Source organism: Podarcis erhardii, assembly GCF_964252035.2.
Source record: "Podarcis erhardii genome assembly, chromosome: 5".
NCBI lineage: Eukaryota > Metazoa > Chordata > Lepidosauria > Squamata > Lacertidae > Podarcis > Podarcis erhardii.
In genome coordinates, this window is record NC_138509.1 from 31,604,557 (window position 1) to 31,626,554 (window position 21,998).

General features: G+C 44.5%; 1 protein-coding gene across 3 annotated transcripts in view; it reads right to left on the reverse strand.

Annotated features, from left to right (window-relative positions):
* Window positions 1-220: 220 nt before the first annotated feature.
* The window catches only part of PALD1 (phosphatase domain containing paladin 1), a 105,589-nt gene continuing 83,811 nt past the window's right edge, over window positions 221-21,998 (reverse strand). For all 3 annotated transcript variants that reach the window (XM_081861789.1, XM_081861787.1, XM_081861788.1), the window contains exons 19-20: window positions 12,930-13,085; window positions 221-603 (exon numbers count right to left, since the gene is read on the reverse strand). In XM_081861789.1, coding sequence (XP_081717915.1) covers window positions 454-603; window positions 12,930-13,085 — 306 coding nt within the window. In that variant the 3' untranslated portion in view covers window positions 221-453. The remainder of the gene's footprint in view (window positions 604-12,929; window positions 13,086-21,998) is intronic.

Consider the following 21,998-nt stretch of genomic DNA (forward strand, 5'->3'; position numbering starts at 1 on the left):
TTTGGACTACAATTCCCATCATCCCTTGCCACTGGTCTTGCTAGTCAGGGATGATGGGAGTTGTAGTTCAAAAACAGCTGGAGGCACAAGGTTGGGAAACACTGCTGTAGGGGATAAAAGTCTTTGGGGGGGGGTAAAAATAAGGCAGGACAACTCCCATTTGGGAGGGACTTCGGGGGGAGGGAGAGGGAAGGACACACCACTTGCCTTGACACTCGTCTGCAGTTATCTTAATTTATTTTTATTGTGTCAGAACGAACCCTACGAAAACGTCTTCGAGGCAGCTTAATGTCTTCTTCAGTTCACAGTCCTCCCTTAAGACGTATTTCACCACATTATATTTATATATAAAAAAAGTCTTTAAAAAAATCCACCTGGAAAAGCAAAGAGAGTGATGCGGCCGTGTGGGGAGAAGTGCTGCGATCCTCACTGTGCTTTGGAAAAGGCCAGGTCCTAAACAAACTCTCCCCGGAACGGCAGTGAACTTTGGCTCTGCTCCTGCCAGCGGTAGCGAAGCTGGGAGAGCGGCTTGTCCTCCAGCTTCTCAAATTCAGCAAAACCCAGCTGGTTCAGGATCTCATAGACGCCAGCCTTGGCCGCCACCTGGAAGCAGGGAGGGGAAAGAAAAGGAGGGAGGGAAATATACTCTTAAATTCCTCCATGTATACAGGTGAGCAAGTGTCCACATTGCAGAGGTGGCATGCCTCGTCATTTTGCTGCGTGGGGGGACGGGACGAGACAACATCCTAAATAAATGAGCAGCATATGGGGGTGAGGGTGGCAAGGAACAGCAAGGCAGCTCTGGTTCTCTGGAGAGCAAAAGCAAAGTCATTTGCAGAGGGCAGGGAAGGAGGAATGATCCAAAATGTCCTTTGCAGCTGGCAGTTAGATCTCTTGCAAGAACTGCTTGTATGCATCGCTAGCAGCATGTTGAGGAACACTGCCATATTTTCCTTCCATTTCAGACATGTCTGCAGACAGATAAGTACTGTTTGTGTGCACACCTAGACCCTGCTCCAATTCAACACGGCTAGGGTTCGCAGGTGCTTCCTGCAAACGTCACTTCTGCACTCTGCAGCACTTCATCCTGGGTTTTGTCCTATGGAGGAGGGGCTCCTTAGCCTAGGGGATGGGGCTTCATACAAAATGAGCAATTCATATTCTGAAATTCTTTCCCTTCTGGCTATTGAGACTCCCCCCTGCACCTTTATGCTATCATTTATTCATTTAAAGAATTTCTATCTCCCTTCTACCACATCACCTTTAAGCATATATATCTCCATCCCATAGTGGCTTCTCGTCCCCACTTTTATGTCTAACTTCTTCTTGCTGTTGTTCCTTGTCCCCTTCCCACATCAAGCTTGGACAACCACCCTAATTGGTGTTATTTTTATAGAAAAAAATGTGCTGGAACTAATGGCCAGAAAACCTCAAATTGGCTTTACACTTAGAGAGAAAACACAAATGCATCTGTTTCCTTCTCTGTGTTAACATGAGATTCAGATTGTGGGAGATGTATGCTCTTGCCGTTATGAAGTTATTTCACAACAAAAATGCATAGGAGTCAGTATTAAGGAGGCTGTGAGGAGGGGGGGCAGAGTGGTGGGTTATAAAACCTAAGGAAATGCTATTCCTGGAACATCTGGGATGTCTCCCTGAACCACTTCAGATACATGCAAGAGGAGAGCCCAGAGACTCATTCAGAGTATGTTTCATCTACTTCTGCTGCAGCAGTGGATTAGGCAAACATCTGCTTTGTTTGTGTTCCTCTCCATGCTTGTTCTTAAGCCAGAACTTCCTACCCAAGCACTCCAGAAAGGCATAATCCACACTATTTCCCTGAAACTTTCATTCATAACCCCCACCCCAACTGCCCATCCATTCATAACCTTCAGTTGCCAGAGAATGACTCCAAGCAATACAAAATGCACACAAACACACACACACACACATACAGAGAGAGAGAGAGAGAGAGAGAGAGAGAGAGAGAGAGAGAGAGACTATTCCATTATTTTCCTCCCTAAGAATTAGCAAATTATACTGCACCTTTCAGATAACCAATCGACTGGGATTCATGCTTGGTAAAGGTAAAGGGACCCCTGACCATTAGGTCCAGTTGTGGACGATTCTGGGGTTGCGGCGCTCATCTCGCTTTACTGGCCGATGGAGTCTGCGTACAGCTTCCGGGTCATGTGGCCAGCATGACTAAGCCGCTTCTGGCGAAACAGAGCAGCACATGGAAATGCCGTTTACCTTCCCACAGTAGTGGTACCTATTTATCTACTTGCACTTTGATGTGCTTTCGAACTGCTAGGTTGGCAGGAGCAGGGAGGAAGCAACGGGAGCTCACCCTGTCGCAGGGATTCGAACTGCTGACCTGATCGGCAAACCCTAGGTTCTGTGGTTTAGACCCTTATCCATGCTTACCTATTAGAATAGTTCATCTAAGGCTACGAATCTTGCTCCATTAGGGTTTGCCTTTCCCATTTGCCAGCCAGGTGCTGTCCAGATGTTTTGAACTACAACTCCCATCAGCCCCAGGCAGTGCTGCCTTGCCACAGCTGGCCCCGATGGGAACTGTAGCTGAAAGTATCTGGAGGGTTGCAGCTTGGCAAAGGCAGCTATTGGTGACGTCAACATGTTTGCTGCTGGGGTTAGCGGAAATTTCTAAGCATTATCAAATCAATTGTGGCTTAAATAACTTTTGGTCCATCTATTTGGGACCGTTTGCTCATAGCCAGAAGCTCTTCCTTCCTTCAGGAGGGCCTTCCTGTTAAGGTAGTGTGGTGAAAAAACTTTTAACCGTCTGGCCCACTAAGATTGACTCATAACCTCATGTTAACCCCTGTGTCTAGTGATAATGGAGAAACTGGCCAAGCAAATAAAAAAGAGGCCGTGTTCCTAGAAAGAAAGGTGTATTTCATGAGAACTGGCTTTGCTTTATAAAATCTGCGGCTAACAAAGAACATGATTGGGCTTCTCCTTTGACTCATACCTCTCTGAGGAGAGATGTTTGGAGACGGTTTGTCATTCTTTCATTGTATAACAAATTTATAGAAAAACTATTTTTCAGCCTGACTACTATTAGATAAACATTGTGATGTAACACATATAGAAACATCTTTTAAAATCAATTTCTTTAGAAGCAGGACAACGTATGTATTTTATAGGGAACACTTACATAAATTTGCTCCATGCGTATTCCTTTCTTCTGGATTTTTTTGTTATGTAATGTGCATACATTATTAATTTTTAATAGAATTTTTTTTTATAAAACCCTCTGTATTAGTTAGAACAAGCAAATTCTTTTTCTAAAAAAAGAAATCAGTTAAACTTATCTTTTCATTTAATCACTGAGAAGTTCTTAATTTAGCAGTCTGTAGGTTTCTTCATGTGGGTGCTCTTAATTTTACAGAAGAAACTGCAGCTTTTACAAATTTAACTCTTGCAAACATCTAGTGACTGATGTTTGAAATGATCAGCAAAGGCTTAAAAAACAAACAAACCAGGAATTGCATTTTGTAAGTCAACATGTTTGTTTCTTTTTCAAAAAAGTCACCTTTCCTAGGCTTCAAGGTGGACCATGTGGTGAGTTACTGATGGATCAGGAGGCGCCAAGCAGGGCTTAGAACTCCCAGTGCTTATCATTGTTCTCAGTATTCCTAGAAGTCTAAACATTATTCGATCAGTTTCCTGGTGCAACAAACTCCCTTGGATGGTATTTGGCTTTACAAGATGGAGTGATGTAGCCTTCCTGATTCAAGGAAACTTGCTCAAGGCAGGAGTAAAGAGTGAAGCTGAGCCTTCTTCCCTAGGGGAATGGAATAAACAAGGGCCACCATCTTTGGCTTAACTCAGTTTAGCAACAGAGCACATTCCAGCTCCATTCTGCTTTCTAACCAAGCACGAAGTGAGCTTGTGCAGATAATATTCCTTCCTTCTCTCCCTCTCCGCTTCATGCTGTACATCGATGGGACACCGGTAACGTTCCCCCCCCCCCCCGTTCATTTCCCCTCCAGCGCTTCCTCCCCGCCCCCCGCCCCAGACATGCATGCGGGGTGAATGTCGTTTTCCAGCAAGTCCCTTCAACCAAGAATGGCCAGGGCTCTGATTGTAACCGCATTTGGCAGATGCCCCTTTCATCTCTCACCAAAGAGATCAAACATGCCAATATGAATTAGCAAAGCTAATTGAGACAGAGAGGAGCCGAGGCTTTCCCATCACACACCAGTCAGCGACTCCCCACTTAGAGCTGACACAAACAGGAGAGGGAGAGAGGCTCGTCTCAAGGACACTGATAAAATGAGCCCGTTCCGACACCCACACCGCTTTCCTCTGTCTGCACAGTTTTCACCTTCTCTTGTCACCGAACGGTTATTTTGAATCATGGCACTTTTGTTGTGCAATTCCACCCATTTTTTTATTTTATTTTTTTACCACTGGAGCTACATTTGCAGTGCACTTGCCCATGTTAAGGTGTGTTTCAAAACACGAAACACCCTGTCTTTTGAAGTAGGAGGTGGCTCTTTGGGGACTAGTCAGTGAATGACATTATTGGTCTGAACACTGGCTACGCTCCTCTCCCCGACTCCCCCAGAAATCTGGCTTATAAAAGAACCAGAGTGTGGCCTATAACCACACTCTTCTAGGATAGAGAAGCTGTGGTCTCATTTCAGAGGGTGGTCTATATTCCAAGCAATACAACATGCAAAATTCAATGGAAGGCTGCATTCTGCAACCACAGCTTACCAAATCAACCCTCAGCTACTTTTTTTAAAAATCAGACCACCTACTCCATCTTCTGCACCTGCCCTTTGCATGCACGCTTTGTATGCAAAATGTATTTGGTTCAATTCCTGGCATCTCCAGTGACAATGATCTCAGGCAGGTGGCGATGGGTAAGACCCCACTACCTCTTAAGAGAAGACAATATTAGATTAGGTGCACTAATAATCTGGCAAAGTCTAAAGCAGCTTCTTAAGTTTCTTTTTCACAAGGCTGCAGCCACCGCCGCTCCTTCCACACACCCTTCTTTTACTTCTTGGAAACTGGCGTACAGGCCAGATTTGGCCTAGGAACTGCCAATCTGCAGACTTGGTAACAGTAACTGGAATCCTCTTTTTCATTTTGACTTTGCCTCGCTTGAGTTTTAAAACATGCAGTCGAAGAGAAGGGACACACACCGGCTTTTCCAACAAGAAATTTGTATCTTTCTCCATACGCAGACAGATTTAGAGTTCCAGAATTATTCTTTTAACAAGCCTCCTGGCACCTGAAAAGGCTTAACAAATGATTACGACACAAGCCTTTGTAGAGCAGGGACCACTTCATCTGACGAAAGGTGTAATCCTAAACTGGCAAGCATATGTACACCTTCTGAAATCGCTTGGAGGTTCTCAGCTGTGATCCACAGACCCCTTCTGTTCCACAACCTCCCCTCATATAGGGCTCTTCTTAGTGGCCTGGCTTAGGACACCCATGATTTTCATAATATGCTGATGGTTTGATCACAATGCTGGCACGGAAGGCAAACAAGGGAAGACCCCCCAAATATTTTAGAGTGGTTGGGGTGGAGGGGAAAACGTTTGAGAACTGCTGCCTGATCATGGTTTCCAGTTGCATGTTTATGGGTATCTGCAAACATGGGAGATGTCACCCACATTCTGCATACTGGTTTCAGAAAACACTGGTACTGCATCAGCATACCTGCATAATCATGCCTGTCACGTAAAACGTGGAGCTGTCGTTTGTGTCTCTTACCAAATAGGCTAATTGGAGGGTTAATTTGTTGCAGAGGGATGCCTTGGAAGGTTCCTTTCTACTGGAGCAAAAGACAGAGATGGTGCTCTATCGGCCAACAATTCTCCAGGCCTCTCCCATTCTCATGCACACAAAAAGCTCTCATTTCCAAACGGAGAGAGGGCGAGAGATGGATGAGGGGACCACCCCGGCTCAATCAACATTGCTGGCTGCCTCTACAAAGCCTTTCAAGTTGCAGTGCTGGGGCAACCACAGCACAGGCTGATAAAAAAAACGAGAGAGGGAAGGCCAAAGGTCCAATGAAATGAAAAGCCTCGAAAACCCTTTTGTGCCTGGGAATAATAGGGCGAAGGAGGATGCTTTTCAAGGGACAGCTTTGATACCTTATGAATGAAAACAGGGGGACTCTGTGCCTTGGTGGCAAACACTGCAATGGATTGCAGTTGATCTCCCTCACTTCCTCAACATGACCTCATCCTCTGGGAAGAGCAACTCAGCCCAGCTTTGAATACAGTGACATGGCTTCCTATTCTGCTTCTGCTTCCTATTCTCCTATTCTGTACAGAACCACCATGCCACCTCACACCAAAATAATTCACTGTCTCTGGAGAAGAGTGGGCATGAGAAGGGGGTCAACTTTCTTTGCAATGGACTTGTTTTGTGGGTAAGGAAGCAGCGTGGCTTGTTTGAAGTAGAACGATGTACCTGCAAAGATCCATTACCTAAGCAGAAGGCAGACACAAAGGAGGAGAAATATTCCCCTAGGTGGAAACCTACTTCTAAGACAAATGGCAAGACTACATCCTCTTGAGATGGAAGTCTGTATGCCATGCTTTAAACATGCATGAGTTTTTCAGATACATGTGGAATCTGGGGAGGGTTAATGGATATTTCTTGTTCTCTATTACTGTACCAGAGAAACGCTCTGTTGTGCACAACTGTCCCATGCAAAAAGAAGTAAAATAGATTACAAAACCTGTCAAGAAAACAGTACTCTTCACAGTGCAATCTTGTACGTATTAATTCAAAAGCCAGTCCCCCTGTGTACAGGGATGCAGCCTAGGAAAACTTGAAAGATGTGTTCACACTTTGGTCTCTTGGCACGAGCTGCCAACAAAATGCAGGCATTACTGTAGGTAGGGGAGTCTGGGAGAGAGTTTAACGTCTCCTCTTGCAATCCTCACCAGGACCCCAGGTTTATCCAGCAACAACATTCCCCTCTTGCTGTCACTAAGCTCTCTTCAGCAAAGAGAGAAGAGCAAAATAGCACATCGAAGTGGTGAGAGCTGATGAATCAGCTGTAATCTGTGAAGAATGCACATGAATTCCATTCCCTTCTGTGTATGTCCATCTGACCAAACTGCATGGAGATTAATTCGCCAAGCCACAGACACTACGAAACCTCACTTGTGGAAAGAGCAGAGCTGGAAACAATAGGGAGCCATGACATGCCGGTACATACATACATACATACATTCTTACAACAAGGGCAGAACTGCCTTTTCCTCTGTGTCTTCCGCCCCGCCCCCTTCCCATGCACCACAAACAAAAAGTAGGACATGGTTGAAAGTTTGGTAGGAAGTGGCAAGGAAGAGGTAGAATGATGAAGAGGTAGGAAGATTCAAAGGGGGGCAAGAAGGAGAAAATATGGGAAAGGAAAGCAGACTGACATCTAGTCCTGGGATATGGTACACAGGCTCTTAACTGAAATGGCAAATGCCAAAAAGTCAAATGTGCCTATTTCCCCCCTTTTTGAGAGTCTCTCAGCAAGTGACAATGAAGCTGTATTATTTTGGAGAAGTGTAGAGGTAGATGCACACTTCTGTGCTAGAAAAGAAGCAGTGCAGATTTCACCCCCCTTCCCCCATTCTTTCCATCCCTGCCCCCCCCCCCATGCTGCAAGTGGACAATATCAATTTGACTTCTGCTATTCGAAGCAGGAGAAACTGACAAGGCTTTTTCACAGCATGACACATTTGCAGCACAAATTAAAGTAAGGATTAAAAGCTTCTAGAGCAGCCTTTCTCAACCTCAGGTCCCCAGATGTTGTTGGATTATGACTCCCATCATTCCTAGCTAGCAGGACAAGCGGTCAGGGATGATAGGAACTGTAGTCCAACAACATCTGGGGACCCAATGTTGAGAAAGTTTGTTCTAGAGGGCATCATAGCTGCATGCCAGGAATAGGGGGTCCAATCCTACAGACTGATTTTTTACAGAGGTCCAGACGATGTCCAGGAAATTAAACCATCCTAATTTCTGAAGTGTATTTTATGAGCCTTTATGAGGGACTTCTGAAGATGCCTATGATTTGGAGTCCCTCCAGACATCCTTCTTATTATGCATTCTTGATGATTTGTGCTCAGGAGGATACTGCAGAGGTTATATGTGATCCCACTTTTTACACTGTGTCTGCAAGTTTTGGCGCGGACAAACCGTTTCATTTCCAGTCAGGGTATGTCCTCATAACTTCCTGACACCATAACACCATAAACGCTTCGGTTTATTTTTTGTTCCACCTTTGCTGCACTATAGCACAAGACTGCCCCTCCAGTAAGACCAAGGAAGCAACGCAGAACAACTAAGAAAGCGGAATGAGGTGTGGACGGTCCAGTATAAATCCACCACTAATACACTCTAATTTCATCGATGAGATGTTGCAGAATACACTTGCAAGAAAACCAGCAGCCTGGAGGAGCAGAGAGAGAGACAGAGACGAACAAGAATCACTCAAAACACACCTATCTTCTTTAGCTGCTAAGTGTAGCAGGTTAGCCCTGACAGGTTAACATAACGATATTCCATCTTCTCTAAGCTGCTTGCGTGAAAGAGTGGGAGAGCAAAACAGAGAAATAGCAGGGAGTTCATCTACGGACAAACCACAATTCTTTCTCTCCAGGACAAAATTAGATCTTGGATGTGTGAAACTGAGGTGCCTTCTCAAAGACTGGCAGGAGAAAAAACATAATAGTATTTGTGGGAGTTCTGGATAAACCAGGAAAGGACAACCATGTGGGAGGCACAAACACACAACACAGAGAGAGAGAGAGAGAGAGCGAGCAACAGAAAACGGAACTGGGAGTGCAGTCAAGGAGGAAGCACTAAACAAGACCAATATTTGGAGGGGAGAACATGACAGGTTAGCAGCATGAGACAGAGAGGGCAAAATGCCTAGATGTATTTGCGTGGCTTCTTTCAACCCCAAATTTTTCTATTTAAGCACAAAATGGGTGGCTTTAAACATAACAAAAAGGTCAATGAGGCCCCTCAGTCTCCTGTCTGAATGACTCACTCTAAGGCAGCAGCACTATGGAGATTCTGGGAAGGTTTCTCCTAACATGCCTCATCCTGTGCAAGGACTTCCACCTGTGCACTGGGGCTTCCCTCCCCCCCCCCTTGTGTGCCCCCCACCATTGACCCTGTGGGGTCAGGAGGAGCCCAGAACAGCAAAAGGAGGGAAAGAAGGGCAATCATTCCACTTGGCAAGCAGCAATGCAGAATTCCACCCTCTGCCGCAATGCAACTTAAGAGCAACCATCTTGCAGCTATTCTGGATGGTGTCTGATATTCAGATCTCCTTTTTGTTCAGCTCCTCAAATATTTAATGCATTCTTCAACCTGCAGAGAGGAAATTCTTCCGGGTTGCCAGCTGTCCTGATAGTCACAGGACTATCTGATCTAATCCTGCCTCCCTAATTCTGCCTCCGTCCAGCACTCAAATACTAGGCTACTATTCTGTACTCTGTCCTCCCTAGAAAATCCCCAGTCCACTTTGTTTTGGAAAGCTGCCCCCCACCAAAGCATGAGGCTACCAGTTCCCCTTTCCAGTGAACACTTAAGTATCAGTGGGGAAACCCAAAATTTTACTGCTTCCCAGATTCTAATGAGGTATGAGCATGTGATAATGTTCTCCTCACCACTCGGCAGGATGATACAGACAAGCAGTTGCATGCAATCCTCACTAAGCTGTTTGTTAATACCTGCTCATTTGTATTTACCAGTGGAATCAGTCAAACTGGAGAAAAAGGAATGTCCCCCCTCCCCCCCTCCACTGGATGCCATGCAAAGTTCGCTGGATACAGTGGGGAATTTAGATGAGGCAGCTTAGTATGTGAACTGGCCCTTAGCTATTTTATTTCATTTGGGTCACACATGGCAGAGGCACAGCATCTAAATATCTGGAGGGTCGGGGAAAGCTCAGATGAAGCATTTCCACGGGTGATTTAAAAACTGGGTGCTTTCCGTGTCAGTACACTGATTGAAACATCCATATTGACCAGGACATATAGCTGCTTTTAAAACGCCTCCCTTCCACTTACTCCTCTGCACTGACGGCATTCCAAAATGACACACTGGGGACAGAAGGGCATACCTGTCATCATGTGGGGCAATATATTTGGCTTCTATTTTCCATGCAGGCTTGGTGAAGCTAAACTGTTTGATCCGCTGCTTTCTGCACCTTCCTTTCCTGGCATTACAACACTCCCCGCTACCCCACTACAGGACTGCAGTATCCCTTTTTCATGTATTACCGTACTTTTCCATGTATAAGACTATGGGTTTTTTCCCCCTTCAAAAATCATGCTAAAAAGTGGGGGCATCTTATACATGGATAGTGCATAGGGTGGATGTTTGATTGGTTGCTGCCACAGCTGTCAGCAGCTATTGTGCGTGTTATTGGTTGCTGCATCAATGGCAGGTGTTGATTGTCTGGCACTGCGGCAGTTGGGCGGGAGATTGGCAGCTTCTGCCGGTGATGGTACAGACGGCAGACGGGAGGCAGATTTTGTGACACATGTGGGTGAGCAATTTTTGGTAACCCCCCCAAAAAAGCTCAACAACTCTGTGCCATTCCCCCCATTTTCTTAAATTTGAGTCCCCCAAAATAGGGGGCGTCTTATACACAGAAAAGTATGGTATATCTTTTATAGTGAAGTTTTTTGATCTGATTCTTAACACATTTTTAAAATTTGTGTTGTGATGTTGTCTGACCACAACTCCCATCATCTCCACCAAGCTTAGTCAATGGTCAGGGAAGATGGGAGCTGCAGGACAACAACTTTTGAGGTTGAAGAACAGTGGTCTTGAAGACTCGAAGACTAAGTAGAACGGCAGGTAACTAAAGGTAAAGGTAAAGGTAAAGGGACCATTAGGTCCAGTCGCGGACTACTCTGGGGTTGCGGCGCTCATCTCGCCTTATTGGCCGAGAGAGCTGGCGTACAGCTTCCGGGTCATGTGGCCAGCATGACTAAGCCACTTCTGGCGAACCAGATCAGCACACGGAAACGCTGTTTACCTTTCCGCTGGAGCGGTACCTATTTATCTACCTGCACTTTGACGTGCTTTCAAACTGCTAGGTTGGCAGGAGCAGGGACCGAGCAACGGGAGCTCACCCCATCGCGGGGATTCGAACCGCAACCTTCTGATCGGCAAGTCCTAGGCTCTGTGGTTTAACCCACAGCGCCACCCGCGTCCCAGGTAACTAATGACATGCAAATAATAACCTAAGTAATGGATGAAGTTGCCTCTTGGTTTCTGTTGGAATAGGTCTGGATAGCACACACCCTGATCTATGGAAACAGGAGCCAGGTGTGCATCCCTGCCTACTGAAGTCAAGAACCCTGTTTATGCATCCATGAATAGCTTGCCTCCATCCTTTTAGCTGGAGCTGCCAAGAGCAGAACTGTGGCTGCTCCCAAGAGGGGCCCAAAGCATGTGGACTCCAGGGAGAGGAAGATGGGGCTGTAGGTTCCTTCAGCAACTCTCCCCTCAAAGTGGTGCTCTCACAGAGCTACTGGCCGACCAAGAGCTAGGTCCTGCTGAAGCTGTGAGCCTGCCGCCAGAGCATTTTGACGGCTCCTGGTCAACTGAAGCCGCTCAGATGAGACTTGCTCTCTGCCAAATATGCTTACTAAATAAAAAGATACTCCGAGGACAATGAACCAAAAATAATAATAAAATGCAAAAACAGCTGTTTTCCATGGGAATCAATCCAGAAGGAATGCAACGGCAGCAGGCTGTGTTTGCTGTGCTTTTACTTTTTTCCAGGGCATGGTGTGATGATGGGTGGGGTGGAAGGCTGAGAAAGCTCTCTGCGACAGCTGGGTGAACCGCCAGCAGCAGCTATGAGCAACTGGTGAAACTGAGAGGGCAGAAATGTGGGCTTGGGAAACAAAACCCAAAGACTGTTCCCATATAGGTCACCATCCACTGCACCATTACTGAACAGACATACAATGTAGACATTTAAGGTAATGGGTCTCCCGACAGCCTAATAACCATCTTATCATCCTGGTCCGACAGCAGTCGAGATGCCTGCAGTCAATCCAGCCGAGCGAAGATATTACACTTTGGACTTAAACAACAATGCGTGTGATATGCAACAGAAACAATACCTAAGCTTCCACAGCACTTTCATGTAGCTTATGATTTTGTTAGAATCTAGCTCTCTCCGGCGGTCATTTTTTTTACATACTGAAAAGCATGGCTGCAATTTTTTTTTATAAGGATGACAATTAAGCAGCAGGGGCTGGGAAAACACCCAGCAAGTTCAAAGCGTAATAAAACAAATCAGCGACCTTTACAAATCTCAACATCTGTTAAATGGCCAGTGTTAGTGCTTAGCATTTGGAGTTAGCAACTCAGTGGTTTGTCTATAACAGTACAGTGGTGCCTCGCAAGACGTTCCGCGAGTCTCTTCGTCTTGCGGTTTTTTCGTTTTGCGAAGAACGGCTATTAGCGGCTTAGCAGATTAGCGCTATTAGCGGTTTAGCGGCTATTAGCGGTTTAGCGGCTATTAGCGGCTTAGCGGCTTAGAAAAGGGGGGGGGGACTCGCAAGAACTCGCAAAACGTTTTCGTCTTGCAAAGCAAGCCCATAGGGAAATTTGTCTCGCGAAGCACCTCAAAAGACGGAAAACTCTTTCGTCTAGCGAGTTTTTCGTCTTGCGAGGCATTCGTCTTGCGGGGCACCACTGTATAGATGACCAATGTCACATCGCAGGCAAACGGTAGTATAATGACAACAATGACTTTGCAACTGTTTGAATGGCGAGCTGCTTACCAGACAAAAGAATACATGTTGGCGTGCTTCCTTCCAAGTTAATATCTGGGCTTTTTCAGGGCATTGTTTGGCACAGCCAGAAGTGAATAGTGTTGGAAAAGCACTTACCTCACGCATCCAAACACTGAAAGGCCTCTGCCAGGAGTCCTTTTTCCCCAAATGCAGGTATGCATTGAACAAGATGAGATAGATATAGCGTTCCAAGTACTGGAGGCTCCTCAGCTGCAATGTCCTCATCTCCTTCTCCTCCTTAGCTGTTTTCCCCTGAAAATAATAATAATATGGGAATGTAAGAAAGTGAAAAGCTTCTGGGAAATGATATATAATGAGATGAAAAAGATGTTGAAATATACATTTTACTTGGCATTGTAAGTGAGGCCATTAATAGACAGGACAATAAACTGTTTTTATATGCAACAGCAGCAGCAAGAGCATTGTTGGCACAGAAACGGAAACAAGAAGAACTACCGACGAAAGAAGAATGGCAAACAAAATTAAATGGACTATGCAGAATTGGATAATATGACAGGAAGGATTCGAAACCTGTGGGATCAGAGATTCTCAGAGGACTGGAGTAAATATATGAATTATTTGAAAAGCAATTGTAATCAACAGATTACGCTAGTAGGATTGCAAGAAGTTTTGTAAGGAGGATTATGTGAAATATTGCAGAGAAAACTATGATAAGAATTATTAGTGAAGGAGTATTAAATGTAATACTGAAAATAATGAAATGCAGATTAAGTGATAAAGACTGAAAAATCTTCAGATGCAGTTGATGGAAGTCCAAAACATTGTATAAGTCAAGTAAGTATGTTATATGATTTTTGGAAATTATTTGTAAAAATCAATAAAAATATTTTAATATTTTAATAATAATAATAATAATAATAATAATAATAATACAATTGCTTAAGGGCCAACACTAGACAGCAGAACTGCCCTGCAAGTCCCAAAACTAGGGCAGGCCATCTTGCATTTTATCAAAGGAAATGCTGCAGGTGCAACAGCTCAGGACTGCTTCTGACATGACCATGGTGGAATGAGAGTTGCAGTGGCATGGCTCCTCCTTCCTGTGCTAGGAGGTTGAGCGCTGAAGCTGCCCGTCGGATGGGAGGAGTACGATAGAAAGGTTGCAAAGGGCCAAAGCTCTTTGGTGGAGCTCATGCTTTGCATTCAGGAGGTCGTAGACTGAGTCCCAGGGTAGGGCTGGGAAAGACCCTGGGGCCTTAAAATACTTTTGCACCTGAAGCCCAACTTCAACACCATAGACTGGGGAGCTTTGGTTTTCTTTGGGGGATGGGGGTGGACTATGCTTTTGAAGACCAGAAATGGAAGGAGATTAAGACTCACCCACCCTAGGACCTGCCACCCAAAGCGGGGTACTTTGTGGCATTTCGATGAAAGGCTGGGCCTGCTGCTATGTAGTTGTTTTCAACCCTAGTTCCTCTTTGACATTTAAGATCACTGTGGGATGCTTCAGTCACGGGAGCCCCTCTATGGAAGCAGCTCACAAACTGCTTCTTACAGAGGTGCGCCAAACATGGAAAACAGCCTTGCCAGCAGCGGCCTGGTGATCTGGAGAACCTCCGGGCCAGGGCTGCACATTATCCAAAGGCTACTAAAGGGACAATGGGGCTGGTGTGGGAAGAGACTTGCAAACATTACAAATCAATGCATACACATACCCAACACACACACATGGCAATTTCTGCAACCATGTGGGGGAGGGGGACTGTATTGTGGGAAACTTCCCTTGAAGACTCTGGCTGCGGTCAACTTAGAATGAACCGGCTTCTCATGCCAGGAGAAATGGCAGTGTTTGGAAGGTGGCTAAAACAGGGTGGCATTTAAACTTGGCAGCCCAGGCTCTCATTAAGGCAAATGCTTTCCTCTTTTAAACACAAAGACCCCTCCGAAATAAGTGTTGTTTTTTAAAGCAGCACTGTATGCATCTACTTTCACGTACACATGTGCATTAAAAAAAAAAATCATACACACACACACCAAGCTATAAACAGTGCCATTATTTTATATAGTGCTTCTATTCCTGAAAGGCTGTGGTGACCAAGAATTAGTCCCCTCCTATCGTCTGTCCCTGCCTTGACCTCAACTGAGTCATGACCACACAACAGTAGGTCGGCCGAGGCAGAAGCCTGAGGTGTGTTAGGGGTTTTATTCATAGTTTCTGGCCAAACACGGAGACCAGCCATCTTCCAGTTCAAAACGACCTCTTAAGCAGCTACTTTGCTATAAGTAGAAAACACCAATTAAGGCTTCATAGAATAGAAACACCACAAAACTGGAAAGGAAGAACCTGAGAGCTTGAGAAAACAGGGCCATTAACTAACACCCTATAGCTGCAATCCTACACATATTTCTCAAGGATTAAGTCCCCACTGGGCTCAGTGGCGTATCCTTCTGCGTTGAGATGCATAGGACTGTCACCTACAACCGTTTAGAAAAGTCAGCTACTCCTCTTTTAACACTTCGCTCATTCAGGGTTTAGACGCAACTTAACTTGCTTTTAACTGCATCCAAAGCATCCCAGGAAATAAACGACAGCAAACAGCAGCAAAAGCTGCCGTTATTTCCTTGTTTTGATTTGGCAGAATTTCACAACACGCCACTATTTTCAGTTTTAAACGTCGCTTTCTTTAGATTGCAAATATTAATTGGAGAGGCGAGCGGGCGGGAACACAGCCGATGGAAGGTGCAGTATTCCAAATGCTAACAAACTGACCAAATTTTGGACTCAGACTCGGCGCAGCTGGAAAGCAGGCTCCACTGACAGCTACCCAAACTGGCAACAACCCAGACGCTCAAGAGATATTTCGTTCTAATTAAACACACGTGCAACACACACACACACACACACACACATATTCCAACTGCAGCACTGCAATGCAACAACTTTTAAGAATCCAAAACAGAATTGTTCGTCTGTGATCTCTTGTCTTGAAAAATTAATGGACCCGCGGGATAGCTGCCAGAATATTATCATAAAGAATCGGAGGAAGAGGACATGAAGCTCATTATTTGTAGCAACCTGATCTTATTGTGACTTTCCCCGTTTCAAACGGCTGCCAGGTCCTTCTTCCACTACAGTGTCTATCTGCCCTGAGTTCTGCCTGGCTTTTAAATCATTATATTTCAGCAATCTTGTAAACAGCCACTCGTTTGTGGTGAGTAAGAATTGTTTTCAGGCAACCAAGCAGAACATTTTTATAAAATAGTTCTTTTTCTTTCTTTCTGACCACAAATTGATTAACCTTTGTGTGAGAGAAGCGGAGCTGGTAATTTTTATTTTTATTTTTTTCGGTGGGCTGGTACTTTTCATGCATTTGGGCTAATTCCTTGTCTTTCATCTATCTCCAGCACAACATTATTTACTGGCTGCTATTCTTCATTTTCCACTTTTATTGCCAATTTCCTTTTTTGGTAAATTCATTTATTTATTACACACACATATATAGATGTATATCCTGGCAATATATATATATATCCTGGCTTTTCTCCCCAGAGCTGAAGGCGGGGTACATGGTTCTCTACCCCCCCCCCCCAGTGCTTTTAACCTCACGACTAAACAAGCAGAAGCCGCCCAATGGAAAAAAATGTAGGAGGTCTGCAACCATTCCAATGCCATTCCATTGCAGAATTTCAAATAAACTGCAGAAAGATGGTTTAGGCCGGAGCTTCCTACACATATTGAGTGCGAAGTAGGTTGTGGTGCAAATTGGTGAGCTTCTGAAGTGGTTCATTCTTGGACTTACATCCCTTGAATCATCTGCAGCTGATTACCAGCAGCCAATCATGTGTGAATGCCATTGGGAAAAACATAAGCTTTGAGTACAAAAATCAGTGGTGGCCATTACAAAATCTGTGAAGGTCACCTGCATGTGCATATTTAGTCTAGAGTTGAGGCATAAAGTGATCCCAGGTAAACCACCTGGGTCACCCAAAGACACATGGGATGGAACTGGCAGAAGGCCTTTTTCAGTAGTAGTGCCCTCCTTGTGGGATACCCTCCCTTCAGATGTCAAGGAGATAAAGAACTACACAACTTTTAGAAGACATCTGAAGGCAGCCCTGTATCGGGAAGTTTTTTTATCTCTGATGTTTTATTATGTTTCATATATGCTGTAAGCCGCCCAGAGTGGCTGGGGAAACCCAGCCAGATGTGTGGGGTATAAATAATTAAAAAATTATTTATTTATTTATATTATTATTATTATTATTATTATTATTATTATTATCATCATTATCATTATCATCATCATCATCATCATCATCATCTGCCAATGTAGAATTCAGATTTGGCTTTGCTAAACATCTGCTAAAGATCTGCTTGCTCTTCCTCTGCCCTGTTCCTTACAGTTCACTGCCCCAATGACTAAAAAATACACAGCTTTTCTGATGAGCTAAATGATCTAAACAATCCATGAGATAAAACTAAATGATTAAGTAGAGTGATACTAAACTCTGTATTGTCTTGAGATAAAATGTGCCAGTACCCAAAAGGAGAAAACCATTAGATCAATTTTAAGGCAGAGTTAAGGCAATTTATATGACAGTTCACAGCATTCCAAAGCTGCTCTAATTACACGTGGCGAGACCTCAGAAATGCAATCTGCCAAAGAGGTATCTCTAGAGAACATCCCAGTCAGGTTGGTGGTCTTAAAAGGCTGATGGTTTCTGGCATATGATGGGTTGGCATTTGGAATATGGTTTCTCACTATTGCTGCAAGTCCCTTCTTCCCAAAATAACCAGCACATAAAAATATTCCCATTTCCCTTCAGAAGTCACACTTACTTCATTTAATGTTATTCATTCTCAGCAAAGAGAAAAGCTTATCAACTGGGGTCCAAAAAGAAATCCAAAAAGTTCTCATCAAAAATACAAGGAATGTGTGGACAGTCCATTCAATTTTTTCCCTAGGCATAACATTTGTGAGCTGCTAAACACAGTGGTATACAGCCTAGAACATGTCACAATTAACTCATTTGATTTTGATTTCATCCTGCTTATGATTGGGACATTCTTCTTTGGCTATATCCAAGCAAAAAAATAAAAAAGTTGAAAATGTGGAGCCTCAAGTTCTCTTTTTTATTAAACTTCATCATAAACCTTTAATATTAGCTGCTTCTCAGCACTTGAAAGAACAGAACAGTATGGATTCAGATTTAAAGTCTTTCCATGGACACAAAGAAATGCTTTGCTTCCTTCCAAGCAATGCTTACTACTCCTTATGTCTCTAGTAGTCTGGTAGTATGCTCTTAGCTGTGTAGGTAACCCATCTCCCCGCCCCCCAAAACCCACTTCCTGACCCAAATATTCTATCAGCTATGTATTTTTCCCATGCTCTTTGGGGATCTGCATGGTTAAACGCACACTATTGCTTCAAAAGGGTCTAGTGATAAAGGTTCGATTTCACACACACAAAAATGCCAAGAAGAAAATCCATTGAAAAAAAGATGGTTTCTGTGGTAAGCAAAAGCGCAGTTCTGACATGCAAAGCATCAAACTTTAGGGACACAGATGCAAGTATTAATTTTTTCTTCCATTTGTAACTTAATTTTTTTTAAAAATGAAGGGATATTTCAAAAAGAGGGAATGGTTGAGGAAACCATCGTTCTTAAGTTTGTTTGTGGGTTTGTTCAGGATAGAAGGAAGGAACTTACAAAGACACGCAGTATGCTTCACTGTTAAGAAGATTTGAACTTGAGAGTCCATATCCCACCCAAACCCAGAGGTTCCCCCTTCCGAAATTAACCAATATTCATTTAAATAGCCAGCTGCATTTAAACAGTGTGAAATGAAATTAACTTGGGGGACATAATTCCAATCTACAATGGGGGATTTACTTATGTAGATACTCTTACTTTCCTTCTCTTCAACCTGGCCCTAAGTGGCGGGTATAAAAACCAGAGAGACAATTTGCACCATAAAAGCAACAAACGAAAACAACAAACAATGAGAACAGAAGGGCGGGGAAGCGAAATCCTGCATTGAAGTAATCTTCTCTATAAATAATAAACAGGAAACTCTCTCTCTCTCTCTCTCTCTCTCTCTCTCTCTCTGTGTGTGTGTGTGTGTGTGTGTGTGTGTAGCTGCATAGTTCAAACCAATCTTGATCCGCAGTCATAAAACTACGGCATTCGAGAGTAAAACATGTTAATAGAACTTGGATCAAAGTAAACGGAAGTTCAGTTTGGTGTTGATTTTCTGTGCTTAGCTGATTTTTCTTGCCCAAGGAAAAAGATCTACCCAAAGAAGATTCTTACAACTTAATTATAAATAGAAAAGTTAGAGGATTTATTTAAAGAATCAAAAAGGGTGGGGGCAAGTCAGGCAGAGAAAATTTAGGGCCTGTACTTAGTGTCTTACTATTATTTCTGTCTGCTAAAGCCATTTGTTTCTCTTAGCAGACAATCTGTCTGCTACATACTAAAGTTATATATCTCCCTCTCTCTACTCAAAAGGGCTGGAAGCCATTACAGTCCAGTAAGGGCCTTACTTCTCCCCCTACCAATGAGGCCCTCCAATCTATCACTCTAAAAGTACTTTAGGGAAAGTGTAGCTTTTTATGCCTTATCCACTAGCAAGATAAAGATGCTTGGTAAAAACTTCTCCAGAGAACAGTATATTTTCCATGTAAGCTTCACACTTGATGCTGCTGAAAGCTCCTACTTGAGTTAGAGCTTATTCAATACTTCGGCCTGTTTTCTCAAAAAACACTCTCCCCGGCCCAGAAATATTAGGGGAGGGGAGGGGAGAACAAAGGAAGAAAATGTGATGATCTCAGCCAAGCTGCGGTATGTGCCAGTAGCTCAGATGCAGCTAGACAGGCTCCAGATGCTGGTTGAAGATTAATGCCCAAGTTCTATTTGGGTTTCAGTGTAATCGAGGCAATAGGTTTCACCAGCAGTGTTTCTGCAGGGCAATGTGGTGTCTGTAGCTGGATTAGCTCTGGCGTGTTGATTTTGCACAAAATTCTCCGCTCTTCAAATAGGAAGGCTTAGCTTTACATAACAGGGCTTATTCCCTTCACTCTGCAGGGCCAGAGGTGGTCACTCGTAGCCAAAGAAATCAGTGTGGAGTTAGCAGACAGTGTGGAGTTAGCAGTCCCTAAAGAGACAACGGCCACCTTCATATTGCCAGTCTGGATAGCTCTGTTGGTTAGAGTATGGTACTGATAACACCAAGGTTGCAGGTTTGATTCCCGTATAGGACATCTGCATATCCCTGCATTGCAGGGGGTTGGATCGAATGATCCTTAGGGTCCCTTCAAACTCTATGATTCTATTCTGTACGCCACCTAAGCTGGACATCAAGGTTTGCATCCTCCATGGTACCTAGGGCCAATGAAGTCATCTAAACAACTGGCACCATCTGTCTTGCAGCAGCATCCTGTGTCACTCCCCAAAATGCTTACTGTCCTCTCGTCTTAGATGGGCATTCTCGGAAACTTGCAGCGGGTCGATGATGAATAAAAGCCCTGAGTTGTTGGGATGTGCCAAGAAGTTCCAAGACCTTTGATTTGTGGAACCTTCTCAATGGCTCTCTTCATCCAACGGGTGATACCTGTAATGTAACTTGGTTTGCTATGCAGGTGTTTGTTTTTGTTTTTTGCTGTGGTGTGCTACATTCATTTTGATGTATCCTTATAGCACCAAATAATTTATAAAACTCAAAGAGTTTTATCCATCAACAGCTGGGCTGGGGGCTGTTCCATCTTCGGATGAAGTTTGGATTGTCTGGGGTTCTAACTTGATACTCTGCTATTTCTTCCTCTCCCAACAACCACCTTGCCTCATCCCTACACTGGTCAAGACTGCAGCCCCACCCACAATTGGGAGGTGTGTTTTTTTTGGGGGGGGGCACTGACAAACACAGAGGGAAGGTCAGGACAGGAAAATTGACTCCCATGAGCTTCCTTCAGATAACCTATCTTCATATCCAAGCAGGGAGTTTCCATCACTTTTGCAAGTTTGGCTTGCCTGTAGCCATCAGATAGGAAGCAACCCCCAAGAAAAATGGCACACAGCCACCATCTGCTATGCTTTTAGCCAGTGCATTTTCAGCACTGATTGCAACGGCTGGGGGTTCCTTGCCTGGCAGAAGGCCAATGCAGAGTTTACATTTGGGGATTAAAATTGGTATCAGTAAGACATTCCCCCGATAAGCGCTTTAAAGTGAAAAGAAAGCAAAAAGATGTACCTACAGCTGTATGAGGGGACTGTGTTTTCTACGACCTAGTCTCAAAGTCCTGCAGGCGTTGGGGGCATGGCCATTTCCAGCTGCAGGTGCCACACAGTAAAGTTGTATGGAAGCAGACAGCATGCACAGAATTTGGCTCAGATTTGCAAGTGGGGAAGGAGGATGCCACAGCAAAAGTGGGCCTGGCGGGTGTCCACAGCACCACGCTAGATGCCAAACTGTGCCAGGTTTCGCACAACCATTATGAGGCACCTGGAGGTTGGAGTCACCTCTCATTGCTTGTAGATAGGGTTGTAGATAGGGAGCCGAAGTGCAAATCCTGGCAGGATTAGAACTAGAGATGGCCACATTGTTGAGATAGATTCATAGTTAAGTCAGCTGCAGGCTAGGCTCCAAGTCAAGAATCTGTAGTGGCCTTGGCCTCAGAGGAGGAGGAAACAGCCACGTCTGGGTGGACTTGGACCACGTTCCTGATGCTGGCGTTTCAGAGCCAAAGGTTGGTGCTCACAGAACTGGAGGCTGGTGGTCTGGAGCCTGCAGAGCCTGAGCCAGCACAGATGCTGTTCCGTGATCTTGACTTATCAGAAGAATCAAGCGTTTCCAATGTAACCGCACCTGATGAAAGTTGCAGGGAGCATGCCAGAAAGGAGGCCACAGAAGGTGCTTGTATGAAGGCCAAGAGGTTGGGCTCTTTAACAGCCACCATCTCTTTAGGTTCAGGGGCTGGACCTCAGGAAATGGGGGCTGGAGGAAGTGACTTAACAAAGCCTGTATTCTCTTCTAGCCTTCACCAGGAGAAGTTGCTTGTTTGGAGCTATCCGTGGTGCTGCAACCAGTAAGTCTGCCTTGTTCTCATGGATACCTGGTACATATAGATCGGAAAAGTGGAGCTGGAACATGACTACAGGTACCCAGGCAACAGCACAAGGAAGTGCCCTGATGCTGGCAGACCAGGA